This window comes from Pteropus vampyrus, unplaced genomic scaffold (genome assembly GCF_000151845.1).
Source record: "Pteropus vampyrus isolate Shadow unplaced genomic scaffold, Pvam_2.0 Scaffold435, whole genome shotgun sequence".
Taxonomy (NCBI): Eukaryota; Metazoa; Chordata; class Mammalia; order Chiroptera; family Pteropodidae; genus Pteropus; species Pteropus vampyrus.
Window position 1 is genome coordinate 138,191 of NW_011889216.1, and position 19,836 is coordinate 158,026.

The 19,836-nt window shown below is 37.9% G+C and overlaps 1 protein-coding gene and 1 non-coding gene across 2 annotated transcripts in view; both read right to left on the reverse strand.

The window, feature by feature from the left end:
* Window positions 1-19,836, reverse strand: part of MACF1 (microtubule-actin crosslinking factor 1) — a 298,908-nt gene that overhangs the window by 128,299 nt on the left and 150,773 nt on the right. The window contains exons 9-25 of the mRNA XM_023523996.1: window positions 19,100-19,219; window positions 18,840-18,935; window positions 18,042-18,169; window positions 17,870-17,963; window positions 17,516-17,670; window positions 16,581-16,857; window positions 15,086-15,214; window positions 14,352-14,429; window positions 13,584-13,745; window positions 12,038-12,142; window positions 11,341-11,436; window positions 10,092-10,217; window positions 7,422-7,574; window positions 5,980-6,134; window positions 2,981-3,107; window positions 2,248-2,431; window positions 1,648-1,839 (exon numbers count right to left, since the gene is read on the reverse strand). Of these exons, the coding sequence (XP_023379764.1) occupies window positions 1,648-1,839; window positions 2,248-2,431; window positions 2,981-3,107; window positions 5,980-6,134; window positions 7,422-7,574; window positions 10,092-10,217; window positions 11,341-11,436; window positions 12,038-12,142; window positions 13,584-13,745; window positions 14,352-14,429; window positions 15,086-15,214; window positions 16,581-16,857; window positions 17,516-17,670; window positions 17,870-17,963; window positions 18,042-18,169; window positions 18,840-18,935; window positions 19,100-19,219 (2,377 nt within the window). The remainder of the gene's footprint in view (window positions 1-1,647; window positions 1,840-2,247; window positions 2,432-2,980; window positions 3,108-5,979; window positions 6,135-7,421; window positions 7,575-10,091; window positions 10,218-11,340; window positions 11,437-12,037; window positions 12,143-13,583; window positions 13,746-14,351; window positions 14,430-15,085; window positions 15,215-16,580; window positions 16,858-17,515; window positions 17,671-17,869; window positions 17,964-18,041; window positions 18,170-18,839; window positions 18,936-19,099; window positions 19,220-19,836) is intronic.
* On the reverse strand, window positions 15,773-15,891 carry LOC111732231. The gene has a single exon (XR_002777464.1). It is a non-coding gene; the product is annotated as a 5S ribosomal RNA (ribosomal RNA).

Genomic DNA, 19,836 nt, shown 5'->3' on the forward strand with positions numbered 1-19,836 from the left:
TGTTTGTGTGTGTGTGTGTGTGTGTGTGTGTGTGTGTGTGTGTGTGTGTGTGTGTGAGAGAGAGAGAGAGAGAGAGAGAGAGAGAGAGAAATATATTGATCTACCTTTGTGATATATTTATATGTATATACACATATGAGCAGATGTATGTATAGATATAGGTGTATATGAATAACAGGGGTGTGTCTGTATGTGTGTATGCATATATGGTTGTAAGTATTTTTCTAGCTCTACTTGCTGAGCAGTCCTAGAGCAGTGACACCCCATCAATAATGAGCACACTCAGCACCCAGATCTTGGTTTCTAAATAACATTCACCACCTAAAGGAAGTAGGACTTCTTGAAGAAGTGGCTGATTCCAGGGTTGGGGCTGGCAAGATGAACCTGGAATAATCTGCTTTGTTGAGAAATAATAAAGCACTCAAAGAATAATGATGACATGTTAAAATGACATACAAGCCAACTTGAAGGGGTTCCCAATGGCTAAATTTGGAAATATTTGAACATCAAAATAAAGATAGTAGCAAATTACAAACCACTAAATAAAATAAGAATCTGTAAGTCCATACTGACATAAAGAAGGAAGAAAGGAGAGAGGGAGGAAGGGAAGCTCTTCTCTTTTAATAGAATGGAAATTTTAAAATGTAAAAGGAATGATAGAATTAGAAAATCACCTTTTGGCAAAAGTCAGACTAAATCAGTCAAGAGTCAACAATAGATGCTAAAACTAGTTGGTGAAACTTTGATGTAAAACAGGTTTTTACACAGTCTCGAGGTATCTCCCCACAAGATATTTAGTAATTGTAAAGCGGAAAATAGCAACAAGTGATAAAACTTATCACCACTAGTGGGACAAATCAACATCACATGCCTCCTGATATCATGCACCAAGGACACAACATCACTTCTGTGGTATTACTGCCAAAAATGTGTAACTTGTATCTAATCATGAAGAAGCCTCAGATAAACACAAATAGAGGGACATTCTACAAAATAAATGGCCTACACACTTCAAAAATATTAAGCTCATGAAAGATGATGAAAATAGAGACATTGTTTCAGGTTAAAGAAATCTAAAAAGAGACAGAGCAACTAAATGCAATGTGTGATATTGGATTGACTCCTATATCAAACACTTTTTGTTTTCTTGGCAAGGGGGAGAGGGTGAGGCAGGAGGGGGGTGCTACCCCAAAAGGCATTATTAGGTCTACTGAAAAAATTTTAATAAGGTCCTATATCAATGTTCATTTCTTGATTTTAATTATTATCCCATAGGAATGTAAGAGACTATTCTTGTTTTGAGAAATGTACGCTGATGTATTTAGAGGTAAAGGAGCATCATGTCGGGAGCTTACTCTTAAGAAAAAAAAAAGATTATTATTTTGTATACATATATGTAGAAGGAAATAATAAAGCAAATATAGAGAAATGTTAACATCTGGGGAGTCTAGGTGAAGGGTATAGGAGAATAAAAACTTTTCTGTATTTCTAAAACTATTTCAAAATAAAAAGTTAAAAAAATAAAACGTCCTTCAGAAGAACTGAATATTAAACTTTATTTCTTAGAATGGTCTTGCCTTATTTCTTAAGATCCATACTCTCTTGCCATTCGATTCATTCTGAAAGCAATTACTTGGCAACCAGCACCTATCTTGCTCTTAGGGCTTACCTCTTGCTCTGCAATCCTTAATGCACTGTCCTGCCGGGCATCTTTGTCAGTTCTAGAACTAGCTGGGGTCTGAATTCGTTTAACTAGCCTCTGTTCACACTCCTCCAGGTGCAGTCGGATATTCTTCAGCTCTGAAATGTACATCTTGGCCACAGTTTCCTCTTTGTCCTCTGTGAATGCACAAGCACAGACCATTAAGCACCACACCAGATATCAGCAAACCTGAAAACAACAGATTCACCCTCAGACAGAAGACACCACTGGTTCTAGCAGACCTGATATTCCACCAACGAAAGCAAGACCTTATATGGGGAATCTTATGCCTGATTCTAAATTCCCTGCATTATATAATGATCTTTAAAAATCCAAACATGTTATTTCCACAAAAAAACATGATAGGTCAATTAACAATAGAGACTGAAATATGGCCTCTTCTTCCATGATCTGATTTTGAGAATTCATCTCTACAAATTTTTCATTTTAGTGGTGACAGTACTTTCTAGTTACTATGATCGGTCTAGTGGCACCCTTCAGGGCTTTCATTCCACCAGTCCTCTCCCTCTTCTCAAGGCACACACCATTTTCCATGGATTTCATCAGGTGCTGGAAGTGGGTTTTACAAGCCTCCACCTCCTCTTCCAAGCGTAGACGATCAGCCACTGAGAAGAGCACCGAGTCACAGCTATCCTGCAGAAAGTCATCACAGTGGGCCTGAAGGTTCTTCATAACCTGGTGGCACTCCCCTGGTGCTAACGATCGAAGCTAGAGAGGAAAAGCCATAAGAAATTTCAGTAGAATGGAAACACAAACATCTCTCTCTCTCTTTTATTGACATTTAATATAGATGCAAAATAGTGCAAAACCAAAATGGTAAATATGTTGATTTTTTTCACAAATTGAACTTGTCCACATAATCAGCATTTAGATTAAGAAACAGAACATCACTAGCATCGCAGAAGCACCTTTGTGCCCCCTTGGACATAACCCTTAATAGCGGTTAATTCACCAGTATTCCCTTTACTACATATATCTATGCCAAAGAGATGCTTGTTTTGCAGTAGGAAGAAGACTACGGCCTTCTCCCATTACCAGGAAGACCAAATATGTTATTTATTTCATTAGGAATTTCTTTAACCATTCAGGCTGCTGTTTCTAGTTCCTAAGATCCTTAGGCCCCTAACTCTGAAACACTATCTCTGACTCTCCATTATTCCAATTGGGTGGGTAGATGTCTTAAAATAATGAAAAAAGTTTCTCTTGAACAAATCTTGGCAGTTGGATGTGAACCTGGGGTAAAGTTTTCACAATTACCTTTTCCAGGTTCCAGGTCTTTACAAGGTCAAGGTCCTTCCTTAGATAGTTCCAGGAGATAAGGCTTTTGGTGTTAATGTGTAGCTGATGCCAAAGGGTCATCACTTTTTGATAAGACTGCTCCACTCTAGGAACAACACAGAACCTGGTTATATCTTTTACAAGACTTGAGCTTCATATTAGAGACCCTCTAAGGAAAAAAATGTGATTGCCTTAGCAGAACTGAGCTTATATGCTGAGCAGAGAAAGGCAACAAGTCAAACCTAACAGCACGGGAATGTTTAGAACTAAATTGAGATCCCCAAACAATTTGAATTTGCTACACTATTAGTTATAGTATGTCAGCACATATTTAGTAATCTCGTAAGTGTTACCTGAATGCAATATAATTATGAGAAGTCAGAAAGGAAATACCCAGGGAAAACAATAATAGAGAAAAGTCATGGTACAATAACTGCGTTTATAATTGCTAAAAATGATAATATCAACCTTTACAAAATGATTGCTAAAAATGATAATATCGACCTTTACAAAATGATTTGCTATGTTTTATATATTTACAAAACTGCTAAAATATTTGGAAATTAATAGCAATTTAAGAAGTTAATCTGACACATAAAAAGGAAACTGCAGTATGAAGACCTTTAGAAGAATTTTTTTTAAGCATCCATGCCTAATTCAATTTCAACTTCTGGAAGACTTACAAACACACAGATACACAGACATATTCAACAAATACCAACATACCTTGAATTTCTTCAAAATGAGAAATGTTGATATTAAGAATAGGATGGAAAACTAAAAGCCAGTTAAATAAAAGACATTAAACACATTAGTTTATCTTCTCTTTTTCCAAAACTTCCACTAAAATGTCAGCAAAGTTGAAATAAAAGTCAGGAACTCTCAAAGAAGAATAAAAATACAAAGAAATATTAAACAGAAAGAAAATTAGAGAATCTGTTCAAGAGGTCTAACATCTGACAAATTAGAGTTCTTGAAAGTAAGAATAGAAGAAACACAGAGAAGAAAATAATTAAATAATCCAAGAAAAATTTCCCCAGATCTGAAAGATATGGGTTTCCAGTCTGAGTTCAGGGTTAGCACAAAGACTACCCCGAACATAGAGCATTCCCTCCACAGATTAAAGACAAATGGAAGAATTTTAAAAGCTTTAGAGATAAAGATTTCATTCAAAAGGTTCTGCATCATTTCCTTCAAACTGTTCTGTATCATGACTGTAGTGGGGGATACACAATTCTATGCATTTGTCAGGACCACAGTTTTGCTCACTACAAAGGAAGAATCCGACAGTTGTATAAAGTATTTAAAAAAGGAAAGATAAAGAATGAGAATGGTACTGTACTTCTCAACAGCAAATACTGGAAGCTAGAATCTCCCCTCAAGATTTAGAGTGAAAATAATTTCCAAAAGAATTCTGTAAATGACCAATTCATTATGAAGGGAAAAGAAAGACATTTTCAGATATGAGAGGTCTCAAAAAAATTTATGTCTCATGTACCCTTTTTTCAGTAAGCTACTGGAGACCGTACTCTCTTCAAAGCAAGGAATAAACCAATAAATAAGGCTTGGTTTCTAGGAATCAGAGGGTCTAGCACAGAAGAGAGGTAAAGAAAATCTTCAGGATGAAGATGAAGTGAAATGCCAGGGAGGCAGTACTGAAGCAGGTCTACACAGCAGGCCCAGACTGGAAAAGGAAGATAGAATGATCCAGAAGAAATGTTTCCAGGAGAAAATAAAAATTATCTGTGGTGTTTGGTCATATTGAGAAGCCTTTTACAGTAAAGTAGGAGAATTAGGGAATAAGTTCATAATATGCAAATAGATAACTAAGCAAACTTAAAAACAAAAGGATTATCATCTCCAAGGAAACAAAAAGTTATACAATAAAATAAATGAAATGATTTATTCATACACCCACCCATTCATTCTTTTCTTCAATAACCACCTACTGAGCACCTACTATGTGCCAAGAATGATTCTAGGTGCTGAGGCTATAGAGGTAAAAAAAAAACACACAAAAACCTGTTCTTTTGGAACTTCTAACAGGAGGAGAAAGGCAATAAACAAATACATAATCTGTTAGGCAGTATTAAGTGTTGTGAAGAAAAAAAGATGAGTAAAGGAGACTGAGAGTGATAGGCAGTAAGTGGGGTGGCGGGGAGGCTGCATGAGGGCAATAACATGAATTGAATGAAGTAAGGGAGTGAATCATGTAAATATCTGAAGTAAACAGAAGAAGCACAAAGACCTGAGGAAAGAATATCTGTGTGGTGTTTGAGAAACAGGAAAAAGATTAGCGACTAGAACTGAGCACAAGCAAGGAGACTGGCAGAGGATGAGTTTAGAGAAGTAAGGCACAATGGGGTGAGTCTTAGCTATAAAGAGTTTAATATAATAATAACACAAAAAGAATCAATTTAAACAAAAATTGTGCCATAACTACATTTGGAAGATGAGAAAAGGAAAAGTGTATGCAGGTGTGGGTGCAGCAAGCTAAATGTTAATTTCCTAGAGTAGGAAACTAAAGTTGGAAAAATCACATTATTTAAAAATTTGGAGTTAAAACCAGAAAAATCTGCTTATTTAATCTGGGAAGCAAAACTCTGGGGTGAGAAGGTGATTGCTAGTTTTTATTAAAAATAAAGTAAAAAATACATTACTTTAATAAAAAAGAAATTAAAGAAAATTACTATCATTTGTGAAAATTAATCTAAGAGTAAATTGTTTCATAATCAAGAATTCTTTTTAAAAGAATTATCATAGAATATATTTCAATTGAACATAAGCATTTACTGAAAATCTACTATGTAGTTGGTAGTGCAAGACTTGATATCCTAATAGGAGGTCTTTCCCTAATGAAGCTTTAAAACTGGATTGCTCTGTTCAAGGAGATCACAAATGCAGATTCATCCCTCCATCAGTTGACCCAGGGCAAATAGCAGAGGTGGCAGTACAGAGTAGAAGCTGAGCAAAGTTACCTGCTGGCCATCTCAATGGCATCCTTATTGGGTGGGGGGATGAGAAAGCAGACCGATGGCACCATCGCCTCATTCCCTGTGGGGCTGATTACTTTCCACTTGGTCCTTTGTGAATTATCTTCCAGCACACATTCATCATTCTTGCAAATAGTGATCTGAAGAGACAAATTTACAAGTTATTGCTAGTGGATAAATCAATAACCTATTATTACCTGGAGCCTGATCCCAAGGCTATGAATTCTTTAAGAAAAAATCATTTTGGAAATCTGTCATCACTAAGAGTTCTTGATTCTGACAAAAAGATGACACATAAAAATACATAACACAGGAAAGGTTGTGGACATCAAATAAATCAAGGAAGCAAGTGTTTATTAAATGCCTGTTATATGTCAAGAAACTCAGTATATCGGGGTAAAAAGAGACTGTAAGACCTCCAAGAGCCATCTCTGCATCCATAACCATTAGGGTAAAAATTAAAGGGCCATCAATACAACTTTGCTTCTGTGATACTTCCTCCTCTTCCTTTACTGTCATCCCACCCGAATCCCTGAAAATGTTTAAGCATTTGGAATCAATAATTCTCTCCTGGGAAACAAGAAACCAGCAGCATTATCCTTATTTTACAGACAGAAATATTGAGACAGAAAAGTACAGAAAAGTTCATTCTTTTGTGTAACAAATATTTGAGCCCACTACATGTCTGGAAGTATGCTAGGCCACTAGAGACAAAAATGGTAAAATGGCAAGCTGACAAACATTGCCTGTATTCCACAAATTCTGGTGGGGTATATAGTTACAATATTGTGTGACAAATGAATTTACCAGGGGATGAATACATGGAAGGGACTTGAGTCTTGGTTAGAGAAATAAAAAAAAAAATTACTCTGTCCTTGAAGCCACATTAAGGAATTTAGACTTTCTAAACAGAAATGGGGAATTACTGTAGGACTTTAGCAGGGGAGTGACGTTTTTTGTAAAAGATTGTGCTGGTGGTAAGACAAAGAATGCACTGAATGCGGAGGCTGATGAAATGATCCAAATAAAAGAAATTATGGTGTAACTTAGGGCAGCAGCAGCACAGACAGAAAGAAATATATCTAAGAGATATTTATTTACAAATTAGTGTTGACTTGGTAATCTTACTAGCTATGGGGTTAAGAGGGAGAAGTCAAGGATATCTCTCAGATGCTACAAAGTATCATTTCTGTCACTATTTTGGCAACTGGGTAGATGGCGATGCCAATCACAGAGGCAGGGAGCAGATCAAGATTGTAGAGGTGAAGCTTTTTTTTTTTTTTAATGATAAAGATTTGAGCATGTTTAAGTTCTAATTTTTAAAAACTCTATCATTTGATTTTTCCTTATTATAATAAGCATAACTTAAGGCTTCCATTCTCCCTTCCTTCCGTCCAGAGTCAGAGGTACCCTTTTTGCCTCCTTACCTCGATCTGCCGATAGTCACAGATGGCCTTTACAGAAATGGTGCTCTTTAGCATGTGGTCAGGACTGCGTGGCTTTAGCTGAACAATGGTTTTTGATCTTCCAACAAGACTGGCAACGGAACTCTTGGACTGTATAAGCTGCTCCTTCTCATCCTACAAAATGAGAAGAAAATCCAAAGGACATTAATGTTGTTACTCAGGGTGACTAAGTCAACAAAGAAAACTGAATGCTCCACTCCCTCAGAGAATGCCATTTCTCATAGGGATCCTTGATGGAGCCATCTTAGAATCACAAAGATAAAGAAAAAGAGAGAATATTTCTCGTTTTCTACCAAGTACTTTTGGACTCAAAATTTGCAGCTTTCTCCCTGTGCCCTTTCAATGAACCATAAAGCCGCATGCAAAATAAAAAAATAAATAAAACAAAGAACTTCTAGCTGTTAAATACAGCTATAAAGCTAACAAAGGATTTTCCCAAATCAGATTCAGAGAACATGGATGTTAAAAACAATAACGATGTTGTTATTGTTTTACTATTATTCAATTTCTCACTGGTAGAAGCCAGTTATTGGCTTCTGCTTAGGGAAAGCTAGAGTTATACGCTTTAAAGTTTTTGTTTTTTTTTTAAATTATATCTCCCAAGCTCTACCACAAATGTTTTACTTTCTTCAATTGAATCAAACTTTCTACAAAAAGATCTTATTTCTTCAACCAACAGTCTACAAACCATACTGTCAGTGAAGGCATGACAAATGATTTAGAGTTTACTTTTTAGTATCTTGCTATGCCACAGTCATGTAAATTTGATTGTTTTGAAAAGCAATGCCATGCAAAATTGAAACTCTCAAGTCTCTGCAAACCCAATTGTGTAAAAACTAACGAACCTCTTGTCAAAAAAATTGGTAGCAATCTACTACCAATTCCATTAGAGTAAAAGATTAACCAGGATGTTTCAAGCCCATTTTGAGGTATAAAAACTCCCCAGAAGAGGGCTTTCTTAGGATGGAAGTAGATGTAATGAGAGTAAAGAGTTAATAATGTTAAGAAATGCCATTAAAGAATTAAGAATATATAAGTAAAGAAAAAGAAATGCTTAAATAAACTACCTGTGCCTGTCCCCGGGAGCATGATTGGAAGAAATACAACTTTAACTTATTAGTTAAGAAAGAGGAATGGAATATATCAGGGAGACAGCCACATTGTTCCATACTTGAGAGCTGATCTACCCGTGTCATTGTCCTTGCAATAAAGATGTCAATTTCTGTCTAACCCACAGCCAAACATCTCAAACTCCAGAGACCAAGTGCTCAGCGTGGTAAAAGTTCTGAAAGAACCAGAAGCCAGGACAGATGCTCCAGAACCTGACGGACAAGCTGAGGACAAGCTGAGGAGCAGACCCAGGTGACTCCATGCCCCGATGACGCCGCCAACCCGATGCCCCTGACCTGGAGAGGAGGGAACAGAGCAGCAACCCTCGAGAAGAGAAGATATGACAACAATTGCAGAGAAGTTACCCTATGACAGGAAGGTATTCTGTGGGAGGGAGGAGATAATAGCCAAGGATTATTATATTCCTCCTTCATATTTCAAGGACCTCCAAGAGACAGACATTCTAGAGACAACATCTGAAAAGTCAGGTTTTTACCCTTCATTCCAAATTAATTAACAGGTTATTTGCCCAGGTGAAACACTGAATGTAAACCCATTCATAGGTTTACAATACTTGAAAGTGTAAAAAACAAACAAACAAACAAAAAAACTAATGTTCACAAATGCCCAAATCTCCACCCATGAAAAAACGACACTGTTTTGAATTATTCTGGTTCTCTTATTTATAATATTTTATTGAAATGTGAAAATCCTCTAGCTTCTCATAAAATATAATTCCTCAGGAAATATAATTCTCTATTACACACATATTTCTATCTCAATTTGAGATGTACCTTGAGCCCTGTCTTGGCAACTCTATATAATATACATTCAATAATGTAAGTAGTCCCGTTGCTGATTTCATTACCAGCACTCTTGAAGGAATAATTCATTGGAGAAAATAAATATAAAATTGATTTGGATTAAATACTAGATGATACTATTTTTAAAAAGTAAATATTGCTACATAAATATACTGGATACTATTGCATTACATCTAAATAAGATTTTAATGTTGTCCTCAATTAAAATAAATTTTCTAGTACTTCATCATTACCAAAAGAAAATTGCCAAGGAGGAAAAATTTGGCTAAGGTCTAGTTCATTGGAGTTTTTTTGTTTTGTTTTAATTCTCTTTGCATGAGAGAGTAAAAAAGAATTTGATATCAGTTAATCCCTTTTAACCCTATTTTTCATGCTCTACACTTCATCTTTGGCTCCCGCTATTGAATTAAAATAGATAAGAGCAATGCAAAAGAAGCATGAGGAACACGAGGGGGAGATGAAGAGGCCTTTATTTCAATAACATACCCAAAGGAATCTTATTAGCAACTTCTCTAAAGAAAGAAGGGAAAAAAGGAAAAAGAACAAATAGATTAAATTCTATCTGCATGTGACCCAAACATTATAACAACAACCCACTGCCCTGGAGCTTTCAAGGATATAAACAGCAGCCGCTGACAGTATTTACTCTGTTTCTCAGAGTATGTTTCTGTAATCATCCCACTGATACGACACCCACCATGGAGTCCTGAAGCAAGTCCTCAAGGCGGGATAAGCTGGTGTTATGGTCACAGGAATATTTTCGTTTGATGGAGTCTTGGAGGTTCCTCAAGAATGACTCCAGGTCTCGTGCATCACTGAAGAACTGTGGGGATAGAAGGGAGGGGCGCCTTGTGCTCAATATGTCACAACACCAAGATCTTAACTAAGCAAGAACAATCTTACTGTGCAGAGCTGAGCAAAGCTGATCACTCTCTCCTGGATTAGTGATGGTTCATTACAAAGGCCACAGAAGTATAAACTGGAGATTTTATAATGCTATGACCGGGAAATGTTAGTGGTAATGAGTACAAAGGCTACTGAACTCTGTGGGAAAGTCAGTCTGTTTCAGCCCCTCAGAAATCACTGCTGGTTCCTCCTGACTTCTGGCTAGTGACAGCATTTGGCTGTGAGGTGTATCTTACAAAAGTCTAGTGGTAGAGTGATTAAATGTTTCAATTCATTGATAGGATTACACTGATAGGGTTATTTAATTTAGGACAAAACCAAATAGAGATAATAGCTTATTTCCTCCTCCTGCCCTCACCTAAAAACAAGTAATATAATCTTCATGCTGTGACAGATTGTAGGAAAAAAATGGTCCTGATATTTTACAGCTCTTCTTATCAAGAAATGGAGTTTATTTCTCTTCGTTGAAGCTGGGCATGGCCACATGACTTTTTTTGGCCACTGACACATTAATAAACGTGACAACGCAGAAACAAGTACACTGGGGCTTACTTTCTATTATTGCTATGCAACACAGGCACTGTAGGAAGAAGCCTAAGATAGCCTACTGGATGTTACATACTTGTATATAGATGTACCCTACATACCCCAACCAACTGTCAGCCATGACAGTGATGCCATTTGGGACCAACTAGCCCCCAGCCTGCCTGTCAGCTGCCTGCAGCCATGCTTAAGCCAGGCAAGATGAAAAAAACCACTCAGCTGAGCCCAGCCCAAATTGTCAACCCACAGACTCATGAGCTAACTAAATGATTATTGTATTAAGGAACTAAATTTTGGGGTGGTGGTTTATACAATAGAAGCTAAATGATGTAGATGAGTTTTTAACCTCACCTTTCCCATGCATATGCATGTACACACACATACACACACACACACACAATTTTTTGCCGGAATGAAAACAAATATTCTTCTCCTCTCTGATGCACACACATGTACACACAGACATGCACACAGACACAAACACAAAGTCCACATACCTGAAAGTAAGCAGTATTTTCTTTCACATGCTGCTCAACACACAAGCACAGCTGCTTCATCCACTGCAACTGGGACTGGACAGCGGCACTATAAGCCTGCAACAATCAAGCACACACACAGAAGGGCATGAATTTAACAGATCCAATGTATATGTGCAATGCTCTCTTTTAAGTACAACTCTGCTAATGATGGAGAGGCCAACAGAAGATAAGTGGAAATACTTGACTAGCAGCTGCTGAATGCTTCCCTAAGAGGCTTGCTTTTAGCCAACATGGATTTGTTAGAAGGGGTTACACAGAAAAGGCCTTTTCCACACATGGTTACAACCAAATGATCTGGCCAATCAAAACCCAAGCATAAATAAATCCCTCCTGCATTACTCCACCGTCTCTCTTCTCCACACAAAGAAACAACACCAAGAGACAGAATCTGTCTAGTTATTTGAAAAATTATGATCCAATTCACTTTTCCCATGAAGTTAGAAGTTAATATCTATTCTTGTTTCTTGTAGTATTCTCTTTAGACCATCAAACTGTTTGCAGTCTTTTGGGGGCTGGGAAGAAAAGGGAGAAAACCCAAGACAAGTGATCCTGACACTTCCTCTAGCTCTTTCGGCAGAACAAAGCCTCTGATCTGAATACTTTTATAACATCCACCTCTGAGCACTTGACCCTCACATATTCTCAAGTCACATACCTCCACAGTCTGCTTGGCTGGATGGTTCTCAAGTGAGAGCAGCTCTGCTGTATCTTGTAGAGACCGAAACACATCCTGTTTCTCCTCTAGTTCCATTATCAACTCCTGAAAATTGAATTCAGTTTTATGCAATCAGTGCTATTAAGGGAAGAGCAGCAATAAAGAAAAGACTGTGTTCTCTGCCCTACTTTAAAAAAGCCTACAGCTTTTTGGCTACTGGATTAGTGCCAAAATGAGATGTATAAACAGTACATGCCAGAAGATTTCAGAGAAGAGCAAAAATGCTGGAATTACTGGAGAATGATTCACAAAGGATATGGGACTCACGTCAGACCTGAGAAAGTGGGGGAACACAGATGAGCACTGGAAGCAGTAAAAGGAGATAACTTGGCTAGCATGGCTAGTTCGTGTCAACACCCACCTAACACAGTATCTGATACACCAGTGGATCTGTATCATTGACTGGCTGGCTTTGCTCAGACTATTCCCTTAGCCTGCAGTGCCCTCCTCTGGCTCTAAATTCTATTAACATTATGGACCCAATTTAGATGTCAGCTCTTCTGTGAAGCTGGGTACTGAGACTTACTATTATATCTGACCCCTTCTCCTTGATGCTTTCCAAGCAGTTTCTTTATATCACTACCACAGCCTAATTTCCGTTCTCATACAGACTGGTTATTGTATTATTGGACCTAGCTTTTCTTCTTTTCTTCAGAAGGATCATATGCCACTCTCTAATCAGGAGAAGCTTATTTTTCCTTTTTAGAAATCAAACTCTAAATTAATTGAATTAAAGTATCTAAAGTATGTGTTAGTAAAAAAAAGTTTCCTTTTGTGTAAGATTTACAAAATGTTTAAAAATCCTGAGATGTAGAAATACTAAAAGGAGCAATACTAACTCTCCTTACTTGTATACATCTTTCACTGAAACAAATACAAAGAATTGTCCTATAGTCTAATGTCGAATTTTCCTTCCCATTTACAAATGAAGAGATTGAAACCAAAAGATTATTAAATGAATTTAAGAGAATTCAGCATTTGCGAGAAGAATATACCTCAGTTAAAAAATACTAAGCCCGATACAAGTCCTTTGCTATTTTAGCTTATTAAATCTTACTCCATCTTTTACACAACTCTTTGAAGTAGTACTATTATCTCATTTTACAGAGGTCAAAGGAGATTAAATGACTTGCGCAAGGTCACAGAACTAGAAAATGGAAGACTAAGATTTTGAAGTTAGGTCTGTCTCACTCCAAAGCCTGTGATCTTAACCACAAAACTATATTGCTTCTGACATGACTCAACTTGCAGGCTGCTGCTCTATCCACCCAAGACGCTGCCTTTCTAAATGCATTCTAAATAAATTCTAGGGCTCGATTTCCCTCTCTTCATGTACACTTCTCACATGTACAGATGCATTAAGTAGGGTCTCTATTTCTATCCAGCAGAATGCAAATCCAGAAACCTAAGCTCTCAGCAGACTAGCTCTTCTGTCTCCTTCTGTTGCTATTACATAAATATGACAGGCCTGTTGTGCTAGACTCACAGAGAAGTAATTTCTCTTGGCTGAGATATTGGGATTGTTGTCACTCCAATCATATGCTAGTTCTTCCTCCTCCTTCTCATTCAACCAAATCAACTCAGCTGTAGCTCTGGAGACAAATTTATGCAGGCTCTGAAGGTGCCTCATCCGGAAGCTAGAAGTTTCCTAGACAAAGCAAGGATTACAAGGTTAGACTACCAACCTCTCATCTATAGCAGATAGTACATTTAACATCAAAGCAAAGAATAACTCAGGAAATAAATTTAGCCTTGCTTTTTAATCTCTGGGTGGTTCTTCATGGACTTAAATTTAGTACAAGTTTGGTATAAAACTCCCAGAGCCCCTGTCAATCCTAGCTAGAAGTCAGAACCCACCAGGACTTGTGGGGCTCTCTGGAAAAAGAATGATCTTGGGTCTGTCCTACTCTGGACAATCTGGAAAGACAGGAATGAAGAACAACAGATAGAAGTCCCCTCCCTATCGATCTCAGACTTTTAGTTTTGGTGTCTCAAAGCACATATAGCCACTGCTTTGGTGAAGCATGATGGCTGGGATAAGCTCTACTTACTTACAGTTTGCTGAGGCAGTGGTTTCTGATCCATTAAGAAAATGTTATAATACATATGAACAACTGCATAGTAAATGACATAATCTAATAAACAGAAAAACAAAACAGGGCCAAACCAAGAACTTTCTAAAGTAGGGAAAAGAATTGTTTGGACAAAACCAGATTCTTCATGAACAGACTGTAAAAGAGTTAATGAAACTTACCTTCAACTTACAATACTGTGTCTCCAGCTTTCCAAGAGTTTCGACATAACTAGTATGAAAATTTTGGGACATTTTTCCCTAATAAGAAAGGAATGAAATAAGAATACATTAAAAAAAAAAAAAAAGGGTAAGTACTAGGAATACCAAGTGCTGTAGACATTAAAAAAAAAAGAGTAAGTAAACTATACTTATGGTATGGTTTCAACTATGTAAATGCTATATCTGCGCATGGGTAAAGATTGGTTACTCTAGGGAAAACAAAACAAAAGATGCTTAGACAAAAAATCTCTTGTCTATTTTACAGCTGGGAGCAGCACTAAGTGAGGAATAAAATTTAGTACTTAAATTGGACTTAAGTTCAGCAGGATGAATACAACTAACAAACCTCACTATCGTGTACTTCCAGTAATTCTGGGAGGTTACTAAGCAAAGCCTATGCCTAATGATTACCAAACCACTCAATTGCTATTTTGAAAGGGAAAGTTGAAATAAAAAATGAGAAGGCAGAATGAGTGAGGGAGAAGAGAGACTGTATAGTTTCTCTATATCAGCTCTCTACTGTAGACAGAAGAAGTGGAAAGAGCATAAACTTTTGGAGCAGAGGGCCTGAGTTTGAAAACTGCATCCACTACTTAATAATTTTGACCTTAGCTTTCAATATTACTTTTCAGTGCATACTGTTCTGATTACCCACACCACCCCACTCTACATAATGGACTCTGACTGCCACATACCTCATACAACCTGGCCTCTTTGACACTTAAGCCCAGTTCTTCGACACTGGTGTGAATGTGCTGCTGTGTTTCCAGCTGCAGCTCCACGCTAGGCAGGTCATTGCCCCACTCTGCTCGCTCCAGTTTCATCTGAGAAAGAAAAAATACAAATATGATAATTTGCTGCTAAGTTGGCAGAAGAAGAAAATTGTCAGAATCAATGTTTAGACAAGGGGGCTTGGGGTAGAGGACTGGGCAAAAGGACATTTTAACCATCTCCATCATGGCCTCTTACATGAAAATATGCCATAATCACCCCAAGAAGCTGGGGACTAACTCCCATCAGCTATAGCAACAGAGGCAGCCTTTCACTGCTACATTATGGGAATATATTCCTAAATTTACCAACCAGAAAGGTGCTTTCATTTCCCTTAATGGAGTCTCTTCATTTCACAATTGGGATGAATATAAAATATCTGAAAATATTAAGCTTCATTCATGGCATCAACCGTTGGCCAACAAATTTTAAAACATTAGCTTGCCTTTGAATGTTTTTATTTATTGGTACATGAGGAATCCATTATCAGGAGATGGGAAGAATTTTTTTTTTTTTTTGCATTTTTTGTTTTTTTTTAGGTGAGGCAACCCTTGGTTGACCTCACAGATTGCAAGGACCTTGTCAGCTTACAATGTCTTTTTTATTTTTTATGCCTACAGCACCTGGTCTTCCTAGGTGGTCTCCCATCCAAGTACTAACCAGGCCCAACCCTGCTTAGCTTCCAAGATCAGACGGGATTGGGCTTGTTCAGGGTAGCATGGCCGTAGACAGGGAAGAATTTCAAAGAAAACAAAAGGGTTAGAAAAGTAGGACAAAATTGAACTTGAACCATTATCTTAGAATACGTGTAAATAGTTCTCCTTAGGGATATAAAGTACAGCATAGGGAAAACGGTCAATAATATTATAATAACTATGCATGGTATCAGATGGGTACTAGGCTTGTTGGAGTGATCACTTCATAAGTTATATAAATGTCTGATCACTATGCTGTATACCTGAAGCTAATATATTATATGTCAACTGTAACTGAAAAATAAATTTTAAAAAGTAGTGCTGTATTGTGAAACACAGCAGCCTTGCTTAAATGTAAGAGCTAAGGCCAAAACAAAAAGTGAAGAATAAGCTTCTCTGCCAGTGAGGAAATTTCAGAAAAGATAACTAAGATTTATAGACTCTGCAACTTCTCCCACAAGCCACCATTTAGAGCACAGTTATCTGAAGGGTACAGATTCTCAAAGGGCTTCAAATTAGAAAAGCCTAAACTATTTGGTGTGAGATTTTGAAGATTTGAACTAATCCTATCCATTTAAAATTTAAGAAGAAAGGTGTCTGGGTCATAGACCGCATCAATAAGTGAGTCTATACAAACAGCGTAGAGCAACTTGGTCCCCTTAGACAAGTTGCTGGACCCAGTAAATCTTAGCATGCTGTATAAGCATTTGGAACATACACACACCTGCATTTCTTCTACCCAAGACAGTAGTTCATACACAAATCGGAGATTGCCTTCATCTTCAGAGGACGAGATAGACACAAGTTCAGCCCTAGTCATGGGCTTTCGGAACCAGGAGGTAGAAGAAGAATGGGTTCCCTTGGTCAAGGGTTCCGCCTTCAGATGAGTAGTGGTTAAAGTAGAGGGTGGAACCAATTCAAGTGAAGTGAAATGGCCCTTCCGATACAAGTTTGTGCATTCTAGACGCAAGGTGACTAGCTCATCCTGCAGACGCATGACCCTGAAATGGAAGAGAAAGAAGGAAGAGACTTAAATTTGTAACATACTTTTTGAAATAAAACCTTCCTTATCCATTTGACAAGGATGAGGTAAAAATAAAAATGAGATCATATCAGGAAACATGCTTTGTGAAAGAAAAAGTGTTATATGAATGCAAGGCGGTATTATTAATATCTTCATTGTTTAGAGTTGCCTTTGAGACAAATACCAAGTTATAGTGTTAACTGGAGGGAAGCAAATCAACATCAGTTTATATAACTCCTAGATGGTAGATGTGGGCCTTAGTCTTGGCTCTGTACAAACTATGTGACTTTGATGATTCTCATCCCCTCTGTAGGTCTGGGTTTCCTCCTCTATAAAATGATACATTGGATCACCAGTAGTTCTAAACAAGATGTGGTACCAGACCCTTGCAGGTCACTTGGAAATAAGTAGGAAGTGATGCCACAATGACTGGGAAATCCTGCAAGTACTTAGTGGGCGGGGCCTGCAAAAAAGGAAACTGTCTTCCACCATGAGAGTTTTCTTGCCAAAATACCTGTAGTAGCCCCACTGAGACATTGGCCTCTAAGTTTCAAGTTAGAAGATTTAGTACCTGATTCTTGACCCATGAATCTCAGCAATAAGTAAACCTTCCTTTTGAGTCCCATGTTCCTCACCTAAAAGCCAGCTCTTCTAGCTGGTAATAATTCTCATCCCGTAGGATCTGGAGATCCACCTGCAGCTGCCTGATAAGACCTTCGCATTCCTGAATGTACATGATGACATCTGACTCGCACTGTACTGGTTGTCCTGATTCCAGGTGAGCAGCATCCTGAGAAAGAGAGAATAAGAGTAGGAAACTCCCATTGCTCCCACCCACTAGGACCCGAGGAAGCCAAGGGGCCCACTGCAATTCCAATAGTAAGGAATTAACACAGCTGGATTCCTCAATGGTTAACTTCGATCATTAGAGCCCAGGGTGAGAAGTGGAAAACATATGACATAAGAAGTGAAACAAAACAGAGGCTTACGGCCTGCAGTGTATTCTTAGCTAGTGTCAATTTTTCTTCACAGTTCAAAGCACCATTCTGGATTTTGTTTGCAATCTGTAGCAGCAATTCCAGCCTAAAATAAGATCAGAAAACCACAGTCAAGTTATGGCCCAGTAAGTTATGTCAGATCTCCTTCAGGCTCTGGACCCACCTCTCTACAGCTGGTCGAAGTGATTTCTCTCGCTCCAGCATTTCGATGATGAGCTTTCCCCACTCTTCTTCTACATCATTAGGGTGATAACCTTGAGGCAGTTTAATTCGGCCGAATTCAATCCACACCTGAAAAACCCAGAGATACCCTTTTAGTCCAATACACAGCCATGCCCTTGGGCCCTAGTTTTAATTTATTCTTCCCATATCACTTCTTGCTTCTTTATCCAGCCATTCAGCAGTTCCCCTGCCGCCACCCCCGCCAACGTCTAATAAGAGAAAACAACGGAACATTTAGCAGTACCTCACCTTGAGGTGAGAGCAAAATAATCACCTCTAAAATGCAAGGACTACCCGCTCTAAATCCGTCCATTTCTTCTACATTTTACATAACTCTCAATAACTACCATTCTGAAAAGGTCAAATGCCTATCTCCACAGCTTCGAATTCTCTAGGAATCACAATGTGAATGGGACTCTCTTCCTCTGCCCCCCACCCAATTCTTGTTTCTCAGAGGGAAATTAGCTTCCCTCTGAGAAACAAGAAAACTCATCCACAAAACTTAAGATTTCTGAATAAATGTATGCCATTTTTCGATCGCCCCTTTAAAAAATACAGATGGTTGCTACTACCCCTTTATCGCAAGTTTTCAAGACCAGCCAGAGAGTGATGCTAGATTTGTCACCCTGAGAATACTGCTGTGAATGCAGGATGGAAAGAGGATGCAGGGGCTCTAACAAAAGCAACAACAGGGCAAACCAGCAAACCTCAAATCTCAGCAAAAGATAAGCTTTCTTACCTCTAATAATTTATATAATTCCTCAATTCTTCCTTTTTCTCTCTCCTTGGCCAGAATTTCTGTTTCTTTGAAGTGTATATACTGGTTATAAAGTGCCTACAAAATTAACATTCGGTAAATGAATGAATAAATGAATGAATGTATACAAGCAACCTGACCCAATTTTTTATACCATCTCACCCAGAAACCAGCAGCAACAAGCTCTGAGACTTACTCCCTAGAAAGAATTTATAAAAAACAATTTAAGTCCATGACTTTACCTTTAGTTCAACAGGGTTCTGGGGAAAAGTTTTATCTGACATCAGTATTGTATGCTGCTTGATCCAAGGAATGAGGGAGTCCACTCGGCTTTGGTATTCTTGCCACTTGGAGTCTACTTCCTATTGCCAAAAGGGAAATATCACACACTTTCTGATTAGTGGTATGTAAAACGACCACAGGAGAAAGTAGCTCAAGCCATCCTAAACCACATAAAATCCTTCCCCTCTAATTGCCTACCCAGCTGCTCAGTTTAATGCTCAGAGTCCCATTTTCAAAGCTCCTCCCTCAAGGGCTCTCAAGATGGGATTCAATTTCCTGATAACTAGATTAGTGTAGGCTGGATGCTACAAAATTAACAATATTTAGACTCATTCCCAGGGACCACAGACAATGACCATATATAAAGACCACGGTGTGGGTTCGGGCTGCTCTGTATAAAACCGCTCTGGAACACAGTTCATATAGATAGATAGATAGATAGATAGATAGATAGATAGATAGATAGATAGATAGACAGACAGACAGATAGATAGATAGATAGACAGACAGACAGACAGACAGACAGATGGTTATACATGTATATATATGTATGCCAAAGAGTGCTTAATCCAATTTAAATTTGTATTCTATATATTTATTAAACTAATACCTAATGGTTTAATAAAAATCCCTTTCTGAAATTAAATTATAGCCCAACATAGATTAAAAATAATTTAAATGCCTTTAATCTTTCTTT